Source organism: Schistosoma haematobium, chromosome 6 (assembly GCF_000699445.3).
Source record: "Schistosoma haematobium chromosome 6, whole genome shotgun sequence".
Lineage (NCBI taxonomy): Eukaryota > Metazoa > Platyhelminthes > Trematoda > Strigeidida > Schistosomatidae > Schistosoma > Schistosoma haematobium.
This window is the reverse complement of record NC_067201.1, coordinates 3,062,978-3,085,136: the sequence shown is the minus strand read 5'-3', so window position 1 is coordinate 3,085,136 and position 22,159 is coordinate 3,062,978. Positions and strand designations below refer to the sequence as shown.

The 22,159-nt window shown below is 36.9% G+C and overlaps 1 protein-coding gene across 1 annotated transcript; it reads left to right on the top strand.

The window, feature by feature from the left end:
• Positions 1–4,545: 4,545 nt before the first annotated feature.
• On the top strand, positions 4,546–16,936 carry MS3_00008323 (uncharacterized protein). Its single transcript, XM_035732795.2, has 7 exons — positions 4,546–4,759; positions 6,377–6,431; positions 6,474–6,527; positions 9,437–9,527; positions 11,081–11,299; positions 13,974–14,024; positions 16,340–16,936. The coding sequence occupies exons 2-7, from the start codon at positions 6,406–6,408 to the stop codon at positions 16,514–16,516; spliced, it is 618 nt and encodes a 205-aa protein (XP_035585794.2). The 5' UTR covers positions 4,546–4,759; positions 6,377–6,405; the 3' UTR covers positions 16,517–16,936.
• Positions 16,937–22,159: the final 5,223 nt, after the last annotated feature.

Sequence of the window (22,159 nt, the reverse complement as noted above, 5' to 3'; positions counted from 1 at the left end):
TCCCGCCTTTTCTCTGGTGTTCAAGTCGCTGTGTAGATCTAGCCTGGGGTTTACTAAAAGAGCTTAGGAACCGAATCTAGCGTTCAGTTGGAAGACTTATCACATTTCTAACCGAATAAGTTGAGCTCTTAGTTGTAATCAGTAGGTTGTAAGTTATACTAGGCGTAATACAAACACAGTGACTCAAAGCTAAGTACGTTATGCTAGATTATTTACGTTTAATTATCATCGAACCTAGTTACAATCATTGTGATTTGCAGAGATTATTATCTGTTAGATATCGTTATTTAGAGATAACTGACAAGGTGAAATAACCCCTTCTATGTCCTAGTTACTGCAAATGTGTTATGTTCTTGACCTCTCTGTCCACTGGTATGTGCCTAATATGGTGGGAAAAAAATTGTCGCGATCTAGTTTAAGGCGCTTCAGTGACAATTTAATCTGTACAATCTTGAAACTTTTAACACTATCCCACCACTGACCTATAACATGTTGGGTTTATAAGCGAAGAAGGAGAGAAGACGATTTAGCTGAAGCCGTTTTCCGACTTTTTTGTTCAAAATAACTTAAAAAACCACATGAATAAATACATAGCCGATACTGTAGTGAACAAGAACACTAATGGGAAACAATCGAATGTATTCGTCACTAAATTACAGGACTTGTTAATAAAATCATTTAGTAAATGACTCAGACTGCATTTCTCTTGGATTTTCATACAAATTGCATTTTGTTTCTACTCTTTACTGTTCGATCTTCTTGTCTCACTGCTACCAGACCTTCTGTTCACGACTAACATCATATACTACTTATGCCAATATAAGTAGCACACCTCACACTCCTTCCCCCCTTTAAAGCAGTCGTTCTTGCGGTGGTTCATACTCGCCGTGCCACATTCTTCGTTTCTGCAGTCTGCGCTACGCTCTCCGTCAAAATGTCGAGTCTGCGGCGCGCTGACCTCTACAGCTCCGTCGACCTGCCGGTGCAACAACATCCGAACCTGGGACGCTTAACACCCGTGCTAAGCCATCTACATCCGATGTCCACCCAGCAGCCACACCTCCCACCTCCCCTCTCCGTCGACAGCACCTGACACAGCCAACGCCGCCTTACTAGAACACTCCACTCGACGCCACCTCTCCACAATGAACTGCCCCAACTATCACTTCAGCTTCAGGCCCACAGCGGTGTCCGCAGAACAGCGCCCTTCCCCTCTCCTGATTGGAAGCAACACCAAATGTAGTGAAGGAGAACACAGGTGTGAATGACCGAATTGTATTTAGCACAACATTACTTGGTAAAATATTTGCAAAATGTTCAATAATTGTCTCGAAATTCATTGTTCTTACCTTTCTTTACTAATTGCTTTCTATTCCCATTTTTCCTTTCTTGATCTTCCCAATCTTCTGCTGCCAGACATTACATTCCTGACTCGCGTCATATACTACTTATATCAATATAAGTAGCACGCACCACAATAGTTCTGGAATTTCGTTAGAGTTATAGTACTTCTTGTTAGTCTTCTTATTAGTCAATGTGTTGGTTACCCTGATAAGAATAAAAATACTGCTTAAAACTTTTTGCGATTTAACTTCTTACAAAAGGATTTTTAAACTAGTCCCTACTCTATCGACTTCCTGTTCATCGAAACTAAGTAAGTTATTTGGCTTGGAAAAATTTTTCTCTAATATAGAAAATGACACCACCGTTAGTATAGAATTAGCAATAAATACAATCTATTGAAACGGAAAAGGAGGGACTAAAGTGACCCGACATGACAGTAATCAGTGAATACAGAAAGTGAATCAATTCAACTAATTATCAATGACAAAATATACACACAAGTTTGTGTGACCGGCAAAATAAACAGATCATAGCCACATCAAGATCAAAGCAAATCAAAGTATTGGGCAGTTAGTAATATTATTGATTGATTAGTTTATCGGTTACACTCAAAGATTTAACATATCAGTCTATGATAAAGACTTCTGTTTAACAACAGAATTTATTTTCATACATAGTAGTCAAATAAGTAATCAATTTTATATTTGTTCCATAAGGTATTACTTACTTACTTACTTACTTACTTACTTACGCCTGTTACTCCCAATGGAGCATAGGCCGCTGACCAGCATTCTCCAACCCACTCTGTCCTGGGCCTTCTTTTCTAGTTCCATCCAATTCTTGTTCATTTTTCTCATGTCTATTTCCATTTCTCGACGTAATTTGTTCTTTGGTCTTCCTCTTTTCCTTTGGCCTTGAGGATTCCATAAGGTATTAGTGATCGAAATAAGAAATAGAAATATGAATTCATTTTTGTATTGGTTGTTTGAATCTTCTCATAGCTGTAACTCATAACGCTATGTTGTTTGAAGTGAACGTTATCGTGTTTCAATCCTAGAGTAGAACATCAACTCTGGGATGTAAGTATATATCGAGCTGATGAGTCTTAAATAAGACGCAGTGCACGTCTAAGATTCCACCGCCAATCATCATCTATCTAGGCTTATAAAACGTAGGAGAGTTTGAAGATAGATGCCATTTAATTTGTGAGTAGTACTACTTACCCATAAAATTCATTTCAGTCTTAGAGTGAATAGCAACGGGATATAGATATTATTACTCGGTGATCATCTGACTTAAAATTGTCATTGCCCAAAATGAACTTGAAACAATATCAATGAAGGTTTATATGATACAAGAAGAAAGAAAAGATAAAAACTGATTGTGGATAGAGAAGTTTATTCTCTGCTTAAGACCATGAAGAAGGTCTTCAACAAAATACAGTGTTTTATACATGAACTTAATTTCAAACTGGCGTCATTTATGACGTAGGCGAGTTATCCGTCTGTCAACCAAAGAACGTGTTTACTGCGCAGCAGTTCGTTCCGTCCTACTTTATGGCAGTGAAGCATGGCCGGTAAGAGTAGAGGATATTCGTAGGTTACTAGTATTTGATCATAGGTGTCTTCGAAATATTGCTCGTATATCATGGGACCATGGAGTAAGTAATGCAGTTGTTAGGAAATGGGTACTAGGTAAGGATGGCAAATCAACTGATGAAGTAGTGACACTTCATCAGTTGAGATGGCTGGGACACGTGTTACGTATGCTCAACCACCTACTGCCTCGACGTGCGATGTTCAATGGTGTTAGGAGTACGTTGGAAAAAAGGTAGGGGCGGCCAGATCAAAACGTGTCACAAATCTACGAAGTCACTGACAAGTGGACTGAGCCATGTTGATAGGTGTAGACTACCTGGTCGTGATCCGCGAGGTGATAGCATTCGATGATTAGAGACCCTGAATGACATGGCTCAAAATCATATGCAATGGCGCAAGTGCATCCACTCTTTGTGTTCTTCCAAATTTTAATCTCCTGATTCCTCCCTGTCGCTTTTTTTTCTCTTTCCAAATTTATTTAACTGAATTATACTCCTTGAATAACATCTTCAAACCCTAATGTTTCCGATTACTGCTTATACCTTTACTACCTGTACCACTACGGTATTTGAATCGACAACTGTATCTCTGTGCTAATGTGGTATGGCAACTTGAACGTATGTACATACGTACGAAATTCTTCGTTGTTACTGACTGACTGACATGAAATTAATTGTTATCCGATGAATATTAGACAACAAAACACAGCAGAGGTAGATAGAAAACAATGTGAATTTTGCACTGTATCAATACAAATGAATACTACACATATATATTACTATATGTTATACTGAATAAGTATTACACTAAATCAATGCATAATGTCAGTTTTGATTTCTTTTGTTTAGTAAATTATGAATGCGAAATATATATATTTATTAATCTATTATACCTTTAACGCAAGGATTGGAAAAGCAAAGGCCTCATTCCTACAATTGAAGAGCATATGGAACTCAAAACAACTTTCAACCAATATCAAAGTGAGAATCTTCAATACGAACGTCAAGGAAGTTAGTTCTGCTGTATGGAGCTGAAACTTGGAAAACTACAACAACCACCATCAAGAAGGTACAAATATTTATAAATAGTTGTCTACGCAAGATACTCAACATCCATTGGCCGGATACCATCAGCAACAGTCTTCTGTGGGAGAGAAAAAACCAGCTCCCAAATGAAGGCGAAATTAGGAAAAAACGATGGAAGTGGATAGGACACTCATTACGGAAATCATCAAACTGCATCATAAGGCAAGCTCTAACTTGGAATCCTGAAGAGAAGAGGAAAAGAGGAAGGCTAAAGAACACAATACGTCGGGAAATAGAATCAGGTATGAAAAGTATGAATAACAACTAGAAAGGATTGCCCATAACAGGGTTGGATGGACAGTGCTGGTGGGTGACCTATGCTCCTCCACGACGGGTAATAGGAGTAAGGAATTTAGTAACTTCAAAATTAAATCTTTGATCAATTTTTCACTAAACATCATTTCAAATCTTCTTAACATTTTTTTCAATGTTTATAATCAACTTTTTTGAAGTGACCGACAAATTTCATCGACTTTAATACACTACATTTAACATATTAAAGTACAGTACAAGAATATGTCATTACATGCATCTATTAATTGGTACAAGGGTTGTTTATTATGAAATCAATTTGATCAACTCTAAACGGGGGTAAAGTGTATACAAGACAGTATTGAATTATCAATAATTCATACTCATATAGAATAGACTATGTGTATACAAGTATAAGTAAGTTGATTCAGTTATACTAATTGACTAGATAATAAACTACATTGTCATTCATTACAGAAGGTTTGTAATAACAAGCATTTTGTAGCATATTAAGGAAGTTTCTTCGTTTTTAACTATGGTTTTTATGATATAACGAGATTACTTACCTACTTACTTACTTGGTTACACCTGTTACTGCCAATGGATTATAGGCCACTGACCAACATTCTGTAACTGAATCTGTCCTGGGCTTTCATTTCCAGTTCTATCCAATTGTTGTTCAATCTTCTCATATCTATCTCAATTTCTCGGCGTAATATGATGATGTAACAGGATAGAACAACAAAATGATGTTGATAACTCATGGTTAATTCTGTACAAGATTACCTTAATAGTAATTCCTTATAATTTCCTTATATGTGGTCATTGTTAACTAATCGTCAATTGTGAGTAAAATCAGTGATATGAATGTATTCCTATAGCACTTCGATTGATTTCCATGGTCAAGTAGATCCATTTTATCAGTTTTTGTGTTCTCCTTACAAGTTGTCAACTTAGAGGCTTCAGCACTGAATATAAGACAACTAAATATTTCATAGACATAACGATCTATCTCCCTATTTTATAAACGAAGTATAAAACATTGAAATTGTATTTATGTAAGTTTACATGTAGTCAGCTAATGTTTGAAATCAGAAGGGTTGTTTTTATGGATATTATAGTAATTTTAATAGTTGAGATCATAACCTAATTCAGGCTAGATCACCATAGAAAACCTGGAAGCACTGGATGGCCGTTTTTCGTCCTATCGTGGGACTCCTCAGAAATGCACATACATGATTCCACCCCACGAGATTCGAACTCAGGATCTATAGGTCTCGTGAGCGTACGCTTAACCTCTAAACCACTGAGCTGGCTGGTATCCAATGTTGTTAATATCTAACTTCAACTAACCCATGAAATTGAACGACACATCCACCATTGTCTTCAATGAGTTAGTATAATTATTATGTTATTTAAACACATAAGCATTGATATAAAAAGGCACCAAATAGATATACGCCACACAAATCATTCGATATGTGTGAGGGCCACAATACTGCCTGGATGCCCAAACCCAAGCAGGAGGTTTTCTTAGGGGACCACACCCAAAGCCTTCGATCCCAGGTCTAATCCACAAGGCAGTGGAGCAATGTCACGAGATGCAGTCGCATGGTAGCAGGTGACCAAAAATAGGTTCATACGCCATTTGTTCCTTCAGGACCCTGAATCTCATGTGCACTATTGGTTTGAACTCAGGGTTTTCCAACTTCCCTAGGTAAACTCTCCGTATCCACCGACGCGGGTAAAGCACCGGACATTTGCTTTTTGTCCTTTCAGTTTCGTGAACAGCAGTAATGCCGTGAGAAGTCAATGAGTAGGACTTCCCTGGTAGTGGTTACATGCACGTGGCCATATGAGAGCATTTGGAGAGGGAGAGCTGACTCTCTCCATCCTTGGCCGTAACAAAGCATTTGGAGGCAGTGAGTAATTATCTCACAACAGACCCAGTTGAACTTCACTGGTCAGTGTTTAGTCTGAAAACTTTATCGATGAAGGAGTTTGTTAAAGTAGCTTAGCGAAGTAAGTCAAAAATATGATATTCTTATCTTAAACTTTTATTATTAAAGAGATTTGGTAACATTCTCTTCATTTCAGATTTAATTACGTCAACTACATTAACAAAAATGTACGAAAAGTGTTCAATTATCAAGTATTACAATAATGTTCTATAACATAATATTCTATTTTACAGTGAATTTATTAAATGCAAATCAAAATTACAATTTAAAGGAGCATTCATATTGATGTGAGTATTATTATTCAGTTGTAAGGTAATGTATTGCTTGATTATCTAAAAAATAGAATATTATAAGCAAAGAGGGATGGTGGTTAGAAGTGGAATCCTGAATGCACGTTTCGTCCTGCTTAGGACTCGTCAGTTGGATGCATCTGCATCTTAGAGTTGGTGTTCACTCAGAGACTCAACTCTGGGATGCAAGTACATCCAGCCGAGAAGTCTCAAATAGGAAGAAACGCACGTCTTGGATTCCACTACTAATCACTATCCATATTTGCTCATAAAGCTTGTTAATCAAAGCAATCCTCACAGGATGCATATAGGCTAATAACAGACCGATCAATTACAATCCTAAACAGCAATGGGAAGATAAAAGCAAACAATACCAAGTGATTTATATAAAACACAAACCAACGCATTATTTGATGAGCATAAATCCGTTGTTTATATGAAATATGTAATAGGCTATTGAAATTTAATATGTAGTTCTCCAGATTTCGATCCATTTTTTATATGAGATCCATGTTGAGTAATTTCATATTTATTTACTTATGCCGGTTACACATCGTGAAGGAACATAAACCGCCCATCAGCACTCTCCAGTCAACTCTAACCCGGACGATCCTTCCAAGTTGATTTCCGTTCTTTTCATGCCTGCCCCCTATTTCAGACGCAATGTATTCTTCCGTCGTACTCTTTTTCGTTTTCCTTCATAACTCCAAGTTAGGGCTTGCCTCACGATGCAGTTTGGTGATTTCCGTAATGTATGTCCTATCCACCTCCATTGTCATTTCCTAATATCTTCTACAACTGGAATTTGGTTTGTTCTTGATGGAGTTTTGTTCTCTGAGCTGGATGGTTTGGTCGTGGAGCTTTCATCGTTCTTATGAACGACATCATCAGCACAAACTTCAGATAGAAGTGAAGTGTTTGAATTTCTCCATATGTGTTTCACAGCTTGTTCTGTGCACCTCGATATTGATTGGTTCTTGTTGACCTTAAATTTATCATTGTTTACTTCTTTGTTTTGGTTGTGTCTCCCATTAGTTTGATTTTTGTTCCCATATTTATGCATGGTTTTCCTGATTGGTTGATAAATTGGATTGATTTCAATATGTTTGTTGATTGCTGATTGACCTGAGTGCCAGGCTTCTAAAAATTCTCTGGTGTTTTTGGAGTTTCTTCTGTCTAAGATTTCTACATTTTCCCAATCGAATGAGTGTCCGTAGTTATCCACGTGTATTGAAATAAGTGAAGAGATATCATGGCGTTTGACTGCTAATTGATGTTCATGTAGGCGTAGGTGGAGGGGACGTCCGCTCTGTCCGATGTTGTGTTTGTCGCACTTGGTACAATTTATTTTGTAGATAATGTTTGATTTGTTTTCCTTTGTTATTTCATCTTTTGGTTTGCATAAGATTGATTGTAGTGATTTTGTTGGTTTGTGTGCCACACCTATCCCGAAGGTTTTCAGCAGTCTCGTTGCAGTTTCTGATATTTCTTGTATGTACGGTAGGGTGATCCTTTTGTTGATTTTTGTGCTTGACTTGGGTTCTGATGCTGTGTGCCGTTGGTGCTTTTTGATGAAGTTGATTGGGTAGCCGTTCTTTTGAAATATGTCCTTCAAGTATTTCTCTTCATTTCTTCGTGCTGCCAGTGTGCTGCAGTGTGTCCTCGCCCTCTTGGTTTGTTCTTGCTCAAAAGTTACCAAATAATATTTCGTTATATTTATAAGCAATTAGTAGACAAAAATCATTAAGGCCGACCTTTATCACGAAATGAATGAACTGTCGTATATGTATTATGGTATTCTTCAACAGTGTTCACTTATAACCATACCATAAATTGAGTCGAAGATCATAAACTCTTATGGTTAACACTTAATATTAACAAAGAGTATCATACTCGGATAAAACAGTAATCTACTTCTCTTGAGTTTTATCTTTATAGAATCTATTGTATAGAATCCAATTTCAAAGTATACTAACCTTGAGAAAAACACTCAATAAACATTTTAAAAAATAATTTATCACCAAAACAATAGTATATCGTTAAATTTTTGTTGTTTTTTCCCTTGGATATTAATACAAACATTTAGATATTTAACGTATAAAGTGACCAATCAATACCTAAATAAGTAAGCGACTCGGATAGCTTAGTCGATGACACGGGATCGAATCCGTTAGGGAGTATCAGTTGCCTCAAGATTACAGGTACACCTTGGTAACGAGTCCCCAGTAGCACGTAATCTAGGTCCAGGATCTCCTGTAAAAAGGCATCCAAATGCCCTGGTACGGACGAGAGTGTGCAGAGTCAGCTCTCCCTCTCCGAACGCTCTCATATGGCCACGTACATACAACCACTACCAGGGAAGTCCTACTCATTAACTTCTCGCAGCAAAGGTGTTGTTTATGAAACTAAAAGGACAAAAATCGAATGTCTGGCGCTTTAATCGGGTTGGTGGATATGGAGGATCCACCTTGAGGAATTGGAAAATCTTCATTCCAAACCAATGGTGCACATGAGCTTCAGGATCCTGAAGGAATAAATTGTGTATAAAGCTATTTTTGGCTAACGGCTATCATGAGACTGCATCACCTTAGGTCAAAAACGCTTGATATAGCACCCGTAATTAAACCACCTGCTTCTGTTTGAGAACCCTGGCGGTATAACAACCCACACACAAATCAAGTAACTTGTATGATGCATATCTATTCGGTGCCCCTTTTGTCTCAATATTTATGTGTTTAAATCAATTAATGAATAGATCTTTCTGAAAAGTTGTCAAGATTCAAGTGTTCATTATTGAAATCTTTTTCTAAAAAACCATAACAGGTTACTTTTGTAACCTGGACATTAATGATGTAATGTATAGTATCCAACTCACTTTTGTTTTATATGTTTATTTCATAATCTAGAACTGTTGGTTTAGTATTGGGGTTTGTTATATTCATGATTAGAAAATTACATCGTCCAACATTGATCAACACTATCATAGCTGGTGTAACAGTTAGTTTACAAACACAAGAGAATAATGATTGTTCATTCATTTTCTTCTTTCACTTTTATTGGTTGTTTAAATTGTCTGATTGATGATACTATGAACTGTAATTGGCGAGACTATAATTTGTAGACGAACCAATCAGATTTGAGATAACAGATGTTGGATTTTGGCGCGAAATTCATTCATTCATTCATTCGAATAGTTTTGGCATTATAACTGACGTCAGTTCATGATGAAAACGCTGAATCTAATTTCTAACGTTAACGACCAACTGTAAATCATAATTCTAATTCCTCACACACACACAGGTTTCTAATCCTCATTTGATCCTGGTTATCAGGTAGACACTCTCAAGGTCACTTTAACGTTGCTCAAAGGTCGTTCATGAATTATGGTCTCACCGATCATTCTCTTGTGGTAATATATAGATCTTATGCATTTAACCTCGATATCACCATTAGTTGATTTGAATTTTCAGAGAAAACGAAATGAAATTTATCTTATTGCATAAAGTAGCGGTTATTTAGATTTATTAGTTAAGTCGTAAAAGTGTAACAAAAAGTACTGAGTTCGAGTCCCGTTGAGAATATTAACACAGGTGTAGATATATTCAGATGACTAATTCCGAATAGAATGAAATGTGCATCCTAAATTTCATTGTTAGTAACCACCATCCAACTCTGATTAAAACTAACCATCATTCACATGATCATTATTTGTATTTTCATAAAATGAATATCCTATTCAGTGTGATCGATTGAATTTGTAACAATCAATTAGTGTACAGTTCTCATTAATCAAATTATGTTGATTACAATCAATCGACTAATTGATTACTGTATATTGCAGTTTCTAATAGGTTTTATCATACGATAAGGCGATATCGAAACAATCCGCACAGGATACACATATGCTAACATGAGACTGATCAATTATAGTCCTAAATAACAATGGGAAGATACAAGTAAAAAAAACAACACCAAGTGAATTTACACTTCAACCCATTGCACAAGCAGGTGGCTATCACAACCCACTAGCTAAGTGGATAACGCGATAGAGTTTGAAGCGAACTGTACTGGGTTTGAGTCCCACTATCCATCTTCGCCTAAAAAGTTTGTGATTTAAGGCTATATAGAAACGATCCATATAGGATGCACATATGCCATCATGAAACCGATCAATTATAGTCCTAAATAACAATGGGAAGATACAAGTAAAAAAACAACACCAAGTGAATTTAATTTTGACTTCTGTTTGTGATAGTGTTGGTTACTTCTAATTCTAATGAAGTATAGATTTTTTTCTCATTTTATATAATAACATGTATAGTTCTTTGTGTTGGATGAATAGGAACTTCAGTGAACAAGAATATATGTATAGCATGAACATATATAGATAGATAGATAGATATACTTCAGTAGTTGACATCATGAGTCACTTGAAGCTAGACCACTATGGAGAACCTGAAAGAACCGGATAGCATCATTTTGATCACTTAGGCTGTTTATATAAATGTATTGCTTTCCTATTAATTAATTTCTTATATAAATCATTTTAGGCAAATCTATTATCGTTTGGTGTTACTTTATTTTGTGGCTTCTTTGAATTTAAATACGTTGTCATGGATGCCATTGTAGCATTTGTATTGGGTATCATTACTATCTTATTAAGTATGAAGATAACATCATTCCAAAGAAGATGGAAGATTATCTTATTTATCATAATATGTGGGTTACTAGTTATAGGATTCCTTTCTATTGTATTATCTTATTTCTATGTAAGTTAATGTTTTTAGTATTTATTTCAAATGACATTTAAATTGGTTCTTTAGTCAGTGATATGTGAGATAGGAATATCTAGTATTATTGTGATGTGTGCTACTTATATTGACATAAGTAGTAGATGATGTTAGTCAGGAGCAGAAGGTCTAGCAGCAGAGAGACAAGAGGGTCGAACAGTAAAGGATGGGAACAAAATGCAATTTGTATGAAAATGCAAGAACAATGAAGTCTGAGTCATTTTGAGACAATTGGTGAACATTTTGCAAATTAAACATTTACTTTATGATTGTTAGATTTTATTAACAAGTTCTGTAATTTTGTGCTAAATACATTCGATTATCCCCACTGGTGTTCGCGTTCACTACAGTATGAATGATAATCCTAATAGCGTATTCACTATCCACACAATGATTATTATTCATCTTGGAAACTCGGAGTTGGATAGTCTGGTTGTGGAGCTTTCGTCGTTCTTTTGAATGACATCATCATGATAAACTTCAGATAGAAGTGAAGTGTTCGACTTTCTCCACATATGGTTCACAGCTTGTCTTGTAGACCTCAATGTTGATTCGTTCTTTTTAATCTTAAACCTGTCATTATTTACTTCATTGTTTCGGTTGTCTCCCATTGGTCAACAAGAACCAATCAACATAGAGCTGTACAGGACAAGTTGTGAACCACATGTGAAGAAATTCGTACACTTCATCTCCACCTGAAGTTTGTGTTGACGATGTCGTTCAAAAAAATGATGAAAGCTCCATAAACGAACCATCCAGCTCAGAGAATAAAACTACATGAAAATCCACCTGAGCTACAAATCTTCTCTACCATCTCAAAATCCTGTAAACGTTTTATTTCAGCTTCATTCTACAGTGATATCTGGTGACTTGTATTTTTGAAAGCAATAGTAAATTACGAATTTTTGACATTATTGACATTATTACGATTATTGTCTTACAAAAAGTCGTTTAAACTCTAATTATACTTGACCAACAGTTGACAAACTTTAAATGCTGTGCTATGAGGACAGTCGAATCACTTAAGTTATACGGACTATCAATTATGTTTCTCAACCATAATAATCAAAACAAAACTTTCATATGGAAGAATTCCGATAGCAATACAACTAAAGTGTCCTCAATTCTGTTAAGATTATGATTAACTGACCACAAGTCGGATACGTTTTTATCCATAGAAACTAATGCATCAAAGACGTTCGTAAAATTCATTTCATTCTAATGTTCCATTGATCGAAATATAAATACCAACACTTACTTACTTACGGCTGTTACTCCCAATGGAGTATAGGCCAATGACCAGCATTCTCCAACTCACTCTGTCTTGCAAATTCCCCTTCTAGTTCTATTCAATTGTTGTTCATTCTTCTCATATTTGTCTCCATTTCTCGGCGTAATTTGTTCTTTGATCTTCCTCTTTTACTTTGGCCTTGAGGATTTCAATTGAGGGATTACCTTGCGATGTAGTTGGGTGTTTTCCTAAATGCATTTCCTATTTACTTCCAGTGCTTCTCCCTGATTTCTTCCTCCGCTGTAATCTGGTTTGTTCTCTTCCGCAATAGGTTGCTGCTGATAGTGTCTGGCCAACGAATCCGACTGCAGCCCCTTTGGGGCTATTGCCGGTCCCAAACCCGGATAACGGAGGAGGGTGGGCATCGGGCAAGCGACCCTATAAGGTAGAAAACTAGCTGGCTAAAAAACGCTAACCAGAAAAAATAAAACACCAACACAGAATCATACATTGCATTCACCTAGTAACTTTACAACCATCTTAAATTATTTCTGTACGACTACAGTGAATTAAATGTTTACACATTGTGAGAAAGGTCCACGGTTGATCTCAAAGAACTTCTAAGAAGTTCAGAAAGAGCCGAGGAACATTCCAGAATCCCGATGTATAGCTTCCCTACTGAACAAATACTAAAACCCCCTGTATGCGGATTGGATGACTATAACGATGATTTCGTTCTTACTAAAAAAAAAACTATAAATACCTGATAGTTTTCTATAATATTTGACGATGTTTGAAATAGCATTCCTTTCTTTTATCTTGTGTTTCCTCATTGTCAACTTGGAAAGTTCTAGCATTCGAATGATCATGTTATGCGCGGTATATTAGGAATCTATGCTTTAGATATAACACATATTTTATGAGAATATTGTAGATCATTAAAGTATTGAGTGGTTCTGTTGGGGTGATCCAGAAAATGTCTCGCAAAAGACAAGCAAGGATCAGAAAACACTAAGAAGCGTTTCATCCAATCAGCGTTCACTTGAAGTTTTACCCTGATGTATCAAGGAAGTGAAACGTCACATTTAGAGGTTCTAATTGGCTGATTGTTACACTCCTACTATGTTTAGTAGCATTTCAGAATCTTGGAGCAACCCTAGGACATTTAAAATATTATAAAAACCCTATATCTTCTGTGTTGGAATGAACCTTTGGAGTAATGTACTTCTCAAATATTTTGCGCCTTCTCTCTTGCGTTCAGGTCGCTGTACAGTTCTAGCTTGGGGGGGGGTTACAGAATAGTTTAAGAAACGAAAATAGCGTTCAATTTGCAAGACTTATCAGATTCAGTAATTCCTTTTGTTTGTAAACAACAATTAAAAATCTTTGTTTTGTTGTTTCTCATTCACTCTACTATTTTAGTGTATCTTTGAAATTCTATTCAATACATGTTGGATTTGTTTAATTCTACTTGTAAGTTTGATTATGTAATATATGTAATATCAATATTGAACTAGAATACATCTTGATTCCTTGATAATTTGAAAGAACCTAAGAAGAGAATGATTTGTTGAATAGCATGAATTCATCATATTTCAAGGGTGTTCAACATTTGTAAACGGCATTAAAGTCATATTAGTCATATTTATATACCATAGTTAACTACTTCTATGAGGTATGGCAACTTGGACCGACAAATATATGTGCCTGGTTGTGGTGTGAAGTAGTCAACAGGAAACTCTGAACCCGGGTTTTGTGCTACTCGATGAATCTTTAACCTCGAGGGAATTGATGCTCTCTGAAGGATTCAATCCTCTGTCAGCCAGCTTCACAGTCAGAGACGGTACCATTAAGCTAACCGGGCAGTGACCGACCTCCTGTAGGACTGAGATATAATCACAATTGATTGATCACTGGGTGGTGATCACTGTCATGTGTGTCAAGTCAAGCTGGGTGACACGGGATCGAATCCGTAAGGGAACACCAGTTCCTTCAAGATTAAAGATACACCTTGCTGACAAGTGCCAAGTAGTGCGAAACCTGGGTCTAGAGTTTCTTGTTGACTACCTCCAACCACCACCTAATCTCAGCATAGTGCATTCACTGTCGAGTCACCTAGAATAGTGGCCACATTGGAACTTAGTCGATAGCATTCGATCTGCACTAAGAAGGACTTGACACACATGAGATTGATCACCACTCAGTGATCAATCAATTGTGATATGTGCCTAGTCCTTTATTATAGCTGACTGACTGAAAGTTCAGTTGGAAATGATATGAGAAACGAGAAGAAGAACTAACATATTTTACATGGTAGTTAAGATTGATTAGTATTTATATGTTGAAGATGAACTCATAACAAGAGGAGAAGAAGGTGCAGTTGAAAAGGATAATAAAATGACAGTGAATACAAATAAATCGTCAGTAGATAGGTGGTAATCACAACACCTAGTTGACAGGAATTTAAAGCTAACTTCATGAATGAACATCAGTAAACCTTTTCACCTTCTTACTATGTCAATATGAGGTTTATCACTATTTAGTTTCTGTATTCAAGGATTAGGTCGAAATCATTTGGTAGTAAGAGGTTTTTCAAAGTGACATAAAAGTGATGTTCCTTGATTGTTAGTATTTATGATTTCTACGTAGTGTCCACTATCCGTTAAGTGTTTAATGGCTACACTACTTATTACTTGACATTTTTTCTAACACAACCTTCTGATATCCTTATAAATCACCATCTTTCAGTCTTTTCCTTGTACTCGCTTTCACAAACTATAAGTCAAATGTTAACAAAAGGATAATATGGATATTCGAATAGTTTCTATTTTGTGATTGGAAAGTATATTGTTCTTAAGTGGTACCACTCACAAGAATACATATTTCATACAATCACAAATTAAATGAAGTTTCTCGTCTACTTTCTCTTCCACCTTTCATTTTGATCAGTAATGCCTGATGGAACAAATGTTATCTTGATTATCTATTTAACTACTCAGTATGAAAATCAATGCTGTTGTTCAACAGAAGTCTTTCTCGCAGACTGGTGTGTTAGTTTCAGTGCCAGAATTTTCGTCGAAGTCGCCTTTCTAACTGAATTCAATAGTTTATATAACTCCGTAACGTCTAGTTGATAAAGAATACATTATCTGATCACTTATTTCTAAACAATCAAATGTTTCTCCAATATAAAATGCTTTTACATATCTCTATTCAATGATACTATTAAATGACCTGGTATGGCCGAGAGTGGAGAGAGTCCTCTCTCTCTTGAAATGCTCTCACATGGTCACGACTATACAGTCATTTCCAGAGAAATCCTACTGACTGAATTCTCGCCGTGGGGGGGTATTATTACGAAATTGAGAGGACGAAAAGCGAATGTCCGGCGCTTGATAGATGTGGAGTATCCACCTAGGGGAGTTGGAAAACTCGGATTCCAAACCAATGGTGCACATGGGCTCCAGTATCCAGAAGTAACGAATGACGTATGAACTCATCGTTGGTCACCGGCTACCATTGAACTGAATCTCCATACGTTGCTCCACTGCCTTGTGAATCAGACCTTCAGGTCAAAGGCTCCGGGTGTAGGCGCCTAAGAAGGAAGGCCCACGGCAGAGTGAGTTGGGGAATACTAGTCGGCGGCCTATACTCCATTGGGAGTAACAGGCGTAAGTAAGTAAGTAATTCAAAAAGATGACTCTTCTATTATATTTAACTTCAAAAGGTAAGTCATTCCCTTAGTTTTACATTGTTTTAATAAACTATTACATTCTTATTTATTATAGGCAATTGTTTTCACTCCATATTATTTCTACTTAAATAATGAATCAACCGAATATTCATCCTATTTCATTGGTTTTATAAATGTATTCGAAATTATCACATTATATTTGTTTGTATTAATCACATCATTGGATATTGGACAAACCACATTGAAATGTGATTATGGCGGGAATGAATGATCAATCGAAAGAAGATGATGGCGATGATGGTGGTGATGATGATAATGATCGAGATAAAATACAAAAGTTTGATTCAATTTTTATTAAACATTTACAATCATTGTAATATGATTATGTCATATTATTGGGATGTATTTTTATTATGATCATGATGAGAAAACAAAAAAGTAACTGAAAAGATGTATTTGTGGTCTTGACAACAAAGTGGTATTTATTGAATTACAAATTTAATATAACAATTATGCTCAGAAGGGGTTTTGTGGAGATTTTAGAAATTTCACTAGTTGAAATCATGAGTCAGTCTCCACAAAACCCCTTTTGATAATAATCATCTGCTCACTAGTGACTGACTTCAAGAGACACTCCTGGAGTTCTAGTGATAAGCTGTTACCAGTGGAGTTCAACCAGATCTGTTGTGAGATATCAACTCATTGAAGACAATGGTGTACGGTGGCTCAACTTCGTGGATTGGCTAAAGTTAGACATTAATAGTGTCAGATGCCAGCCGGCTTAGTGGTCAAGTGGTTAGGCTATCATGAGCGAGGCTGGTAGGTCCTGGGTTCGAGTCCCGCGGGGGATCGTTGGTGCGTGCTTCTCAGGAGTCCCGTACTGGGATCAGACGGCCGTTCGGTGTTTCTAGGCTTTCCATGGTAGTCTAGCTTCCATTGACTCATGACCTCAACTAGTGAAACACCAATTATGTCTAGCAGTTAATAGTGTATCAACTTCAGATAGAATCATTTCAGGGTTACTGTCTATAGTAAGCTTTGGTAAAGAAGAGTTGTCAGGGTTGGGGTTGTCTAATCCATTTCGCAAAACTGGAACGTTGTTTAAATTTTGATAGCTAATGAATACTAGTCACAAATCAGCTGACAAACTTCGATACTTTCCATTCTTACTACTTACTTACTTACTTACTTACGCCTGTTACTCCCAATGGAGCATAGGCCGCTGACCAGCATTCTGTAACCCAATCTGACCTTCACATTCCCTTTCTAGTTCTATTCAATTGTTGTTCATTTTTCTCATGTCTACTTCCATTTCTCGCCGTAATGTGTTCTTTGTGCTTCTTCTTCTTCTTCTTCCTCTTTGGCTTTGAGGATTCGAATTGAGAGATTGCCTTGTGATGTAGTTGGGTGCTATACTCAATGTGTATCTTATCCACTTCCACCACTTCTTCCTGATTTCTTCCTCCACTGGAATCTGGTTTGTTCTCTCCCATAGTAGGTTGTTGTTGATAGTGTCTGGTCAATGAATCCGAAGTATTTTGCATAGACAGCTTTTAATAAACACTTGTACTTTGTGGATGATGGCTTTCGTAGTTCTCCAGGTTTCTGCCCCATACAGTAGAACTGTCTTGACATTTGTATTGAAAATTCTGACCTTGGTGTTGGTTGACAGACAGTTTTTTTTTAGTTCCAGATGTTCTCTAGTTGTAAATATGCTGCACTTGCTTTGCCGATTCGCGCCTTCACATCTACATCAGATCCACTGTGTTCGTCAATGAAGCTGCCCAGATATGTAAAGGATTTTACATCTTCCAAATCTTCTCCGTCAATTGTGATTGGATTGGTGCATTCTGTGTTGTATCGGAGAATCCTGCCTTTCCCTCTGTGTATGTTGTGACCTACTGCTGCTGAGGCTACTGCTACACTAGTTGTCTTCTCCTGCATCTGTTGTTGCGTTTGAGATAGAAGGGCCAGATCATCTGCGAAGTCTAGATCATCCAACTGCATCTTAGATGTCCATTGTATCTCGCGCTTCCCTTCAGACGTTGACGTCTTCATGATCCAGTCAATCGCCAGGAGAAAGAGAAAGGGTGAGAGTAAGCAACCTTGCCTAACAGCGGTCTTCACTTCGAACGACTTTCCATTCTTATTACTAATGAGTAAGCGATATGCTACTCATTCATTTGTTGTTTCACACTTCATAGAAACCTCGTAAATTAATGAATGGTGGGCCCACTAGATAAAAAAACTTTGAGCGATTCTATACACAACAATTGACACCTTGAAAACTAATACTAAACAGTCAGTCAGTTGGCTAGAACCTAGGACCAGGCACTTATATGCATCGGTCTAAGACGCCATACCGCATTAGCACAACAACACGAACACCTAATTCATAGAAATAGTCACTTCAATGGTGGTAATGTATGGAAGAAAAATTGTGTATCACGATATAGTACAGAAAGAATTCGTTCGTAGAAAGAAAGATATGAAGCGATTTCAATCTCATAGTTTAAAGGAAGACAGAGCGTGTATACACCGACGACATTGTGATCGATTCTGAGCCATGTCACCAAGAATCTCCAACCATTGGTTACGATAGTCACGCTGACCCCAACCAACTAGTCTGCATCTACCAACATGGCTCAGACTAGAAGTTAGTGACTTCAAGTACTGATGCCACGTTTTGGTTTGGCCGCCACTAACTTTCTTCCAACCGTCTCCAACACTAGTCAGCATCGCGCATAGTGGTAATCGGTGTTCAGGCATACGTAACACGTGGCCCAACCATCTGATTTGATAAAGATTCACAACCTCAACAACTAATTTACCGTCATTCCCTAATACTGTGCGTCTAACTTCACTATCAGTTACCCGGTGACCCCAGCAGATACGAGCAATGTGTCTAAAATATCTGTGATCAAATATTAGTAAGTTACGAGTATCTTCTACTTTTAATGACCACGTAAATGCATAGGTCCAAGTTGCCATACTTCATTAGAACAACAAGATGAACGAAAAGCTATAGCTTTTTGAACTTCAATTAGAGTCGGGAGGGGCGTTCTTACTTCAATGTTACATTCAGGCGGTTTGGTAATGTTGGGTAGTTGTAGAGCAGCTGAAGCCCAAATGTGTAACATAAGTAGATAACAACTAGATTTATCTAGTATTTTGTTCTCTGTGATATTCCGTTTATAAATATTATAATAAAAAGAATGTAGTAATTAGGAACTCAGTAAGTGTTATCTCGAATTGGAAGTGTAATCATAAGATGAATTGAACAGAGAAAATATGACGATTAAGAAAATGTCACAGTTCTCTGAACTTGAAACAACCCAGTCAAACACTGACTATCCTTATTGATAAGAAGTAAAAGATAACTGAATTATTTGACGTGATAAAGTACTTCATTATCTGAAAGTTCACATTATTCATCAAACCTTCAAGCAATACATTAGAAGATCAGTATGAAGATGTAGGTTATTCAATAGAAAGACTAATATCTTGGAAATGTATTACACACTTTATCTATATACTAATGGGATCCAACCTACTAAAATATAAGCAAATTAGCCTATAAAGTATAATGATTATCAGTGCTTAAAGCTTTCTTTGGTACAATTCTGTGTATAATGAACTGGTATTGTAGTGCGCGCCTTGTATGTGGACAGATATAAGAAGTATGTAGCACCAATTGAAAGTAGAATCGTGAAAAAATTTCCGGCCACTTCAAAAAAGAATCAATAACTACAAATGTATAGTATTTGCCAAGAAATGGACTACAGTAGTCTGCATGAATTCTCTGCCAGGCCTTAGATGATACTGGTCATGAAGTTTACTTCGAAAGCTGACTTTTTAACGTATGACATTTCCCATTATTGTTTACTGTACGAAATATATATCTGCATTTATCTCCGACCATCAACATGTGAACCTTACCAAGACCTTTATTTTCTCAACACTTCAATGTCCACTATGAAGATCTTCAAACACAGATTTACGTGACGAAGTAGAAATAACAACATGATCATTTAAATAAAAAGTACCATCAGGAGTAGTGGATAACTCATCCTACTTTAAAAAATAGACAAGAAATCCATGTTTCAGATTAGCATTCCAGCCTTTCCGTATAGCACCAAAGTATCTACGAGTTTCTTTGATGAGATCTGGACGTCTAACTGGTAAAGCTTGCTCTAACAAACATTGTGTAGTATTAACAGGTCTATCTTGTAATGATTGTCGAGAATTATAATCAGTATGTTGAATTTATTTAGCACTCCTGTGCTGAGCCGTATAGTCATAGGCACTTAAAGCAATACTCAACCGTTGAACCATAGCAGCTGAGGAACGTGATAAATGAACTTTAAAGCTTCATGATCACCAACGATAGTGAATAAATATTTATTAAGTCTTTTGACGGCCCAAAACACAGCTAATCCTTCTCACTGAGTTCGTGAATATCCTTGCTTAGCAACAGTAAGTTTGAGTGAAACACAGATAACTGGTCTACCTTCCCGCTCCAAAACTCCGCCAATACTCACAGGTAATGCATCAGCATTAAGAACATAATGTGCACTAGGAGAGTAAGTTCGAAGAACAGCATCATTTTGAAGAAACTGTAGCAGGCTTCATAAGCATGACTCCCTTTCCTCACTCCATTTAAGTGAATCGGATGTTAAAATATCAAACAAACTATTAACACGACAAGAAAAATTAGGAATAGAACGGGAATAATACTGAAGGACACCCATTAGTAAGCGTGGTTCTGTAAGCAATTTTGGAGACGGTGCATTTGTCAATGAGTGTCGGATGGAGGTAGGTATCTACCTCAGACAATGGATGGATGGCTGCGTAGCGATTCATGGATGGATGGATGTTAGACTTTAACACCGTTGGATATCGGTCAGTGGTCTACAGGTTAAGCGTCCTCAAAAGAAACCGGAAGTCCTAGGTTCGAATGTCGCGTTGGAGATTGCAGGTGCGCACTGCTGAGGAGTCCTAAGCAAAAACAAAACAGCTGTCTAACGCTTGCAGATTTTTAATTATGGTGTAATTTTGATCGACTCATGATTTAAATCACAAAAATATAAAATTGTCAAATTTCGATGCCACAAATCTATTTAATAATTCATTATAAACGTAATTAACGTTGTTAGAAAGTGAATCGGCTTCGTGACTTCGGAAGAATTTTGGCTTCCACCATGATGCATCATAATTCTTCCTTGAATTCCCAGGCCCAAGTTTAAATGATTGAATTTGTTTATTCTTGTTGGCGTTTTTCTTAGCAAGGTTGTCTTCCACGGGATGAGATTGCCAACTCCATGCACAACCCTTCTCCTTTACCTGGGTTTAGGACTGGCAGTAACTCTAGAAGAGCTACAGGCGAAGTTGTTTGTCATACTCTGTCTAAATAAATATTAAATATACTATGGAATTTATAGTGTTTATTCATGGTATATTGTAGGTATATTCAGTGATTACTATTATGAATACTTAAACATTGTTGTCTTTTGTGCTATTAATATGAACAGATGATTTGCTGATTAAAGCCAGTATTATTTGTGATTAATTAAATTCAGTTGGCGTTGTTTTACATAAATCTTCCCATTGATGTTTAGGACTGCAATTGATCGCTCTCTGATTGGCCTTAAGTCACAAGCTTTTTTAAGCAAAGATGGATAGTAGCTAGCGGTGGAATCCAAGACGCGCGTTTCGTCCTATTTGAGACTCGTTAGCTGGATGTACTTGCATGTACCTGCTATCAGGACTCAGTAGCTAAGTGGATAACACGAAGGCATCTAAAGCAAACGGTACTCGGTTGGAGTCCTGGATTGAACATCGATTCTGGGATGCAGGTACATCCAGCTGACTAGTCCTAAATAGCGAGGAACATGCGTCCTGAATTCCACTGCTA